This window comes from Camellia sinensis, chromosome 15, assembly GCF_055761805.1.
Source record: "Camellia sinensis isolate YWXY chromosome 15, ASM5576180v1, whole genome shotgun sequence".
In the NCBI taxonomy this organism is placed as follows: Eukaryota; Viridiplantae; Streptophyta; class Magnoliopsida; order Ericales; family Theaceae; genus Camellia; species Camellia sinensis.
Genome location: NC_138975.1, coordinates 19119119 through 19126591, shown reverse-complemented (window position 1 = coordinate 19126591; position 7473 = coordinate 19119119). Strand labels below are relative to the sequence as shown.

At 28.5% G+C, this 7473-nt stretch overlaps 1 protein-coding gene across 1 annotated transcript; it reads left to right on the top strand.

Moving 5' to 3' along the window:
- Nucleotides 1-4004: 4004 nt before the first annotated feature.
- LOC114314239 (clavaminate synthase-like protein At3g21360) lies at nt 4005-6910 on the top strand. Its single transcript, XM_028260694.2, has 3 exons — nt 4005-4512; nt 5480-5733; nt 6408-6910. Exons 1-3 carry the CDS (start codon nt 4048-4050, stop codon nt 6769-6771), a joined length of 1083 nt encoding a protein of 360 aa, XP_028116495.2. The 5' UTR covers nt 4005-4047; the 3' UTR covers nt 6772-6910.
- Nucleotides 6911-7473: the final 563 nt, after the last annotated feature.

Sequence of the window (7473 nt, the reverse complement as noted above, 5' to 3'; positions counted from 1 at the left end):
TATCATACTTATAAAAAATTGAGTTGATCGAATATCAGAAAACATGTGTTTAGAAAACTGTTTATTAATTTTTTTTAAAAAATGGTTTATAATTTGATGATCCGAACACGTAAGTTCTGATATTCGATCAACTTAATTTTTTACAAGTATGGTATACTCAACAAATCATAAAATGTAAAACGATTCGAATCATCGAAATTGGGCCCAAAAATGGATCCAATGGCCCAACAAGTAAGGAGTTAAGAAAAGAGATGAAAGAGAGAATCCTAATTCTTCCAATCTCTTCGAGTCTCTTTCATGAAAGGTGACTTTGCTACAATATACACTATAAATAGATAAATATGATAATTCAATAATTTAAAATTAAAACAAGCTGTCATTATTTTGTGATACATGATTTTTTTTTTTTTAAAAAAAAACTCAATTTTTAATGCTCCTAGTTTTACTTTAATTTTGAATTTAGTTTATTGAAGCCTTATCTAAAAAGTGACTAAAATTAGTTAAAAAGTTATTATAAAAAGTCAATCTATTATTTATGCTTTTCTTTTACATTTTTTTTATAAAAAAATTAAAAATTACTTAAAAAAAGAAAAAAGAAAGAGTCAATTCTTCAATGAACCCTGAATTACATGTTTTTATTATATATATAAAAAAAGTCCATCTAATGAAAGACATATTAAATTTTTTTAAAGTAATATTAGGCAAACAAAAATAAAAAATTTATACATAGTAATATCTCTATGACTCTGTCTTCGTTTGACATAAGTTAAAACGGGATTTTTTGGTTAAAATAGTTACAAAAAGATAAAATAAACTTTTTAGATTAATAAGACAAAATATCACCTCTAAATTATAATCATTTCATTTTTTTTTCACATAAGTCAAAAAAGCCAAAAAGTCTATCACAAACGAAATTTTTTAACCACAGACTAAAATAACTAAAAAGTCAAAAAAACCAACCCACATCCCAAACGAACCCTCTATTACTTTAAAATAAACAACTTATCAAATTGACTATTTATTATTGCCTTGTTTGAAAAGTTGACTATTTAATTTTTTAATTATTTTAGTTTGGCTAAAATAGTTGTATTTGAGAAATTGATTGACCGTTTTGTATAGCTGATTTGATAGTTATGAGAAAAAAATAAAATAATTATAAATTAGACATGACATTTTATCTTATTAATTATTTTAACCTATTTTGGGTTGGTTTGATTTGTATCTCAAGATACAAAATTTGAAAAAAAAATTCAAATTTTGTTTGGATCAAATTTTTTGAAATTTTTTTTTCAAAATCACTTTCTCTCTCTTACACATCAATTAATAACTTTTTCTTTCTTTTCTCCCATTTTCAATCACTTTTTTTCTCACATACTTCTACTCAACTGCAACAAATTATTAAATCATTCCAAATTCTAAAACTATTTTCAAAATATTCAACCAAACAAACCAAATACACAAACCAAATAAATATATCTTAAAACACAAACCAAATACACTTTTTATTTTTTATTGAGTTGTTTTAATCCAACCATCTTCTTAAATTCTCCAAAGCTATTGTCATATCATTATTATATTCGATTATGTAAGAATATCTTCTTCATTTCTTTTATCACTTACCCAAGAGTGTGAGCCTCACACCACAATGATGTATGGCTTTCCCTCGATGAATAGGCGATAAAAAACGGGAGAAATAAAATCCGTGAGAGTTTTAAAAAATAATTATAAATTAATAATAAATTTTATAAATATTAATAATTAAAAAATATTTATTTATAAATCTCCCTTCATCTATTTAGGTAATTATTTCTTATATTTTAATAAATCTTATAAGCGACATAATTACTAAAAATTTCCTTTATAATAATATTCACATTGATAATGTGAACGTTATATTCACATCATCAAATATAAATATTCACATTACCGAGTTACCAAGTGTTCAAAAAATATTTATAAGAGTAAAATTGTCTATAAAATATCTTAAATATAAGAATTATGATTTAGTGAATCAAATATCTAAATAATAAAATCTATTGAAATACAAGAATATATTATGAAAAAAATATTTCTTTATTGAAATACAAGAATATGCTATGAAAAAAAAGATTTCTTAATAAATCTCCATAACTAAAATCATAAGTTTAGGAACAGAAACACCAAACACAAAATGAGACACATATATCTCACATGGGGTGGGTCCCATAAGGGACTCACTCCTTGTGAGAAAAAATTATTGGTTGGTCTTGAGACGCCACATGACCATGCCTTACACCAATTATAATTCACCACGCACCCTCATATTCTCCTACTCCGATGGTGGTCATCTCAATATTTAGGCCTTGTTTGACATGATCTAAAAAAGTCAAAAAGTCACTATCCTATTTAATTTATATAATTCTATTTAAATCACATCACCTCTCTAACACATCACTTCAAACCCAACCCATATTTTATAAAAAGTCAAAAAATATACTTATTTAGATCATCTAAAACCATCCCTTAATATTGTGGGTATGATTTCGGTGGTTTAAACAATTTATTTTTAAAATTTTTTGAGTAAAATATTCATATAAAAATAAAAATAATCAAGGATCAACAGTTATATATTTGAATTAAATTCATATTATAAAAAAAATATTTTTAAAATTATATTTGTTGTTTATTTTTTTTTAAAACAAATATAATTCAAATATATGTCGAATTATTTTGATTTTTTACATAAATATTCTAGTCTCAAAGAGTGAACAATTCGAATCACCGAAATCAGTCTCAAAATAAATTTACTAGGCTAAACACTCTCTCAAACCAATCCCTATTAATAGGAAAATTCTAACATACACACTCCTTAAAGAGATGTACTATATGCACTCCTAGTTATGTCATTTTCTTTTTTAATTATGATTAATTTTATTTTTTAATTATGATATTATTTTAATTATTTCTTATAAATTTTTTAGTTATATCTCATGTTATATTTGATTATAATATTTTTAATTTTTTTTAATTATAACTTAAAAAATATAAAATTATATTATTTTTTCAATTACCCTCACCACCTCTAGTAAATTAGGATTGGCCAACTTTTTGATTTTTTTTTTCTTATATCACTTACTGACATATATATAAAAAGAGTTATAAGAGTCAAAAAAAAAAAAAAAAAAAAAAAAAAAAAAAAAAAAAAAAAAAAAAAAAGGGTTCTCTGTCATTTCTGTTATTACATACATAACTATAACTACAGATTCAGGGTTGCGTGGGAGGTGGGTTAGTTTTTTGATTTTTTTTAATTATTTTAACTTGGGCTAAAAAGTCTGATTTGGGAAGAATTTTTTGATTTTTTTGTTTTTTTTTTTATTTTTTTATAAGAAAAGAATGTAATGATTATAAATTGAATGTAAAGATTTAGGGGTTGTTTGGAATGTCCTAAATAAGTACACTTTTTGTCTTTTTAGATTAAAAAATTGAAGAAAAAATATTGATGTTTTGGTTTACTTTTTTTGAATTTTTATGAAAAAATATGTATTAAAAAATTGTATAAATTAGTGTGTAAGGAAAAATTAGAATTGAAAGTTGTGCAACTGTAATTTTTGACTTTCGATGAGTAGTGATAACTTTTTAACTTTCTGAATAACTTTTTAATTTTTTTTAACTTGTCAAATTTAACCTTATTTTTTTATGATTAAAATAACTTATTTTACCATTTTGTGACTAAAATAGCAAAATTATCCCTTCCCAAACGGTGTGAATTAAAAAAAAAACACAGAATGAGGAGACCTCAGTGGGTGGCCCCTACCATCCAGTGCATGCTGATTGGTCTAAATTTGATTGGTCTAAAATAATTTTGAAAAATATTTGGGAGTACTAATTAGTGCTCTCACTAATTAGGTGTCCCACCATTAATGATGTGATGTTTTAATCTTGGAGTTGTATTTTTTTTTTTTTTTTACTTTTTTAATACATTAGTGCTATTAGTGGTGATGTTTTTAATGAGATGAATCATTGTTGAATAATTTTTTCTTTTTTCTTCCTCTTTGTGACCCCACGTGGATGGGGTTCACCCCCACTGTGCGTCTGTATCAGGATTTGAAAAAAAAATTGCAGAGAGAGAGAGAGAGAATATTAGGTTCATTGAAAAGCATGCCAGAAAGCATATTCACAGAGACCAAAATACCTTATCATCAGAAACACTACAATGGAGATATCTTCCCTGTAATTCTATCTCCAAAACTCAACATCACTACACTCTCATATGACATCACTGTTTTCACAGAAGCCATCAAAGCTCACAAGCCCTGGCTCGAGTCGCTAATCCACAAAGCCGGGGCTGTTCTCTTCAGGGGATTCCACGTAACAACAGCCGATGACTTCAACGACGTCGTTGAAGCCTTCGGCTTCGAAGAGCTTCCCTACGTCGGCGGCGCTGCTCCCCGGAACATCGTCGTCGGCCGGGTTTTCACCTCCAACGATTCTCCTCCCGATCAGAAAATCCCTTTTCACCATGAAATGGCTCAGGTGAATTTTGTTCAAATAATTACAGATAGTGAAAAACTATATCAACAATATTAATAATAATTAAAGTTGTAAAAATTTCAACGATTCAGTAATTATTATTTTTTGAAGTAATCTTTTCCCTAAAATTTTTAGACATTTTTTACTCTGTTTCTTTTATTTTTTTAATTTACTATTTTTATTTTTGTTCTTCTGGGTTATCTTCTGTTTATCTTCTAAATTTGTAAATCTATCAAAAATTTTTTTTTTTCAAAAATGATTCATCGAATTTGAGTTTGTCTTCTTTTTAGTTAGTTTTTTTGGGTTATCCTCTGTTTTTTCTTTACATTTTTTTTTCATCGGATGAACATAATTATGTACTTGTTAATGGTGATTACTATCATCAGTACACTTTCTAGTTTTGATCCAATTTGTTGAAATTTACTCATTTTAAAATTTGTTTTTTGTTTTTGTATTTTTGTTTTCCAAACAGATGCTGTCAAAATTCTACGCTCTTTTTTTTTTTTTTTTTTTTTTTTTTTTTTTTTAATTCTTTGGAGCTTTTGTACTGTTCTTATTTTTTTTTAGGTAATGGATTCTCTCCAGTTGGACATCCCACTAGAGAGGTGCTGTTAGGCTCAATGGGCTTGAACCATTCATTTTATATGGTTAATTGAGCAAATCATTCATATATACATAAAAAATTAAGTCTATCAAACAGCTTTAACTATATAATTGAATCGCATTTGTCTACTAAAAAACAAATTTGACTGCAAGTATGATTTTGATAATAGCCTCTTGTTATAAGAGAAAAGTGAGATGACCAACTCGATTTTTTTGAACAGTTCAGATCACTCACATAGACTCACCAACACCCAACAACACCTCTCCAACTGCATACCAAACTAGAGAAAAACCATGCTTGTGAAATTTCACTATCTAGTAAATGCCCAATACTTTAGATTGTCACTCACTAACCTATTGTTAACAGGTTCCCAAGGTCCCAGCCAAGCTGTTTTTCTTCTGTGAAGTAGAACCAGGAAAAGGGGGAGAAACCCCTATTGTTCTTAGCCACATCGTATACGAGAGGATGAAAGAGAAGTACCCGGAATTTGTGGAACGATTGGAAGAGCACGGACTGATCTATACGAGAGTGTTGGGGGAAGAAGATGATCCTACATCGCCAATTGGCCGCGGTTGGAAGTCTACCTTCTTGACCAAAGAGAAGAATGTTGCAGAGGAAAGGTTCGTTGTTCCATCCATCCTCTAGTGTTAGAAATTGTTTATTTGTTGTTTTTGTTCAAGTTTGTGAAACTCGGGCTTGACTTCCCTTGTTTTCAATTAACTTGTAAAAAAGCCTATAAATTTCTTTTCCTTATTTTTGTCTTCACTAAATTTTCTTCAATTTTATAAAAATAAAATAAAATTAGGACCATCTAGTCTAGATGGACAAAAAAATTACATATTTGGACTCAAAAGTTGAAAAAAAATAAATCAATAAAGACAAAATTACGATTAAAAAATATCTCAACTTATAAACTGCAACATAAAAATTAACTTATTTTGACTCAAATGGTTTTGGCCCTTGGCAATTAGAATTGATTAGGGTTTCTAATATCACAAACCTTACACATTATTAATACAACACAAATACAATTTTAAATATGTAAAATTTAACAGAGTAACAATGTGCATCATGCCAAGTAGAACATTGTAGCCAAGTCAGTTTTGCATTTTTTTTTTTACGCAACAACTATCAGATTTTGTGGTAAATAAATGAATTAATACAAAAAAAGGTCATAGATGTGAGATAAAATATTCGCAACTACAATGCAAACACTTCGGGTCACACTGCAGTGAAATTCTTTGTGTTGGAGTAAATACGGATTTTTTTTTTTAATCACAAAAACATATGACAGGGCTGCCAAACTGGGTACGACGCTGGAATGGATGGAAGATGGAGGAGTGAAAACAGTAATGGGACCGATACCAGCAATCAAAGTCGACAAGAGCCAACAACGCAAGATATGGTTCAACAGCATGGTGGCTGCTTACACAGGTTGGGAAGATGCTCGCAACGATCCTTTAAAAGCCGTGACGTATGGGGATGGGAAGCCATTGCCTGCTGATATCATCTACGGCTGTCTTAAGATCATGGATGAGGAAAGTGTTGCCATTCCAAGGCAAAAAGGCGATGTTCTACTGTTGGATAACTGGGCTGTCCTTCATTCTCGAAGGCCATGCAACCCGCCTCGGCGTATACTTGCTTCGCTATGCAAGTAAACAACGCGACTTTACTTGTCGATCTATGTGTATTGCTGCTTAATTTTAGGATTTTAGGCAGAGAGATTGAGCAAATGGTTTCATGAAACACAATAGTATTGTCTATTATTGAGTAAAATAAAATGATGTGATATTAATATTTTGGTGTAATGTCTTGCATAATTTTATTTTAATTATTATTATATTCATTTTTCTATATCATTTTGCTTAATTAATTCAATCAAGTGGACTAGCTAGCTCTTTCTCCACATTCAAATCCACTATCTGCAAGATGGTATAAATTAATATCAAATGGTCACATGAATCATGATTGTGTCACATAAGATTATATTTAAAATAAGATAAGATTATATTTAAAATAAGATATTGCTTACAAGTGTCCTTGGAACACAAGTAAAAATAAAATATTTGTAAAACATAATATATTTTTCACTAACTTCAATCATTTCATCATTCAAGCGGATGATTTCATTATTTAGTTTACGCTTTTGATTCCTCATGTCACATGATCAGTGTTCTTTTCTTTCTCATCATAAATAGACTACTGCTGTGTTTGGTTGTGAGATTTAAGGAGGGATTTGGAAAGAAAAAGGGAAAAGGTGTGTGAAATTATGTGAAATATAGGTATATTTTTTTCACATTTCACCTACCTTTTTTATTTCCCTTTCCAAATCCCTCATCAAATCCCTCAACCAAACACAT

What these genes read in the sequence shown, in the direction of transcription:
- LOC114314239 (XM_028260694.2), top strand. Translation starts at nt 4,048, where the DNA reads ATGGGGTTCACCCCCACTGTGCGTCTGTATCAGGATTTGAAAAAAAAA. An exon ending in TTCACCATGAAATGGCTCAG is followed by an intron (nt 4,513 to 5,479) that starts GTGAATTTTGTT and finishes TATTGTTAACAG; the next exon opens with GTTCCCAAGGTCCCAGCCAA. An exon ending in AAGAATGTTGCAGAGGAAAG is followed by an intron (nt 5,734 to 6,407) that starts GTTCGTTGTTCC and finishes AACATATGACAG; the next exon opens with GGCTGCCAAACTGGGTACGA.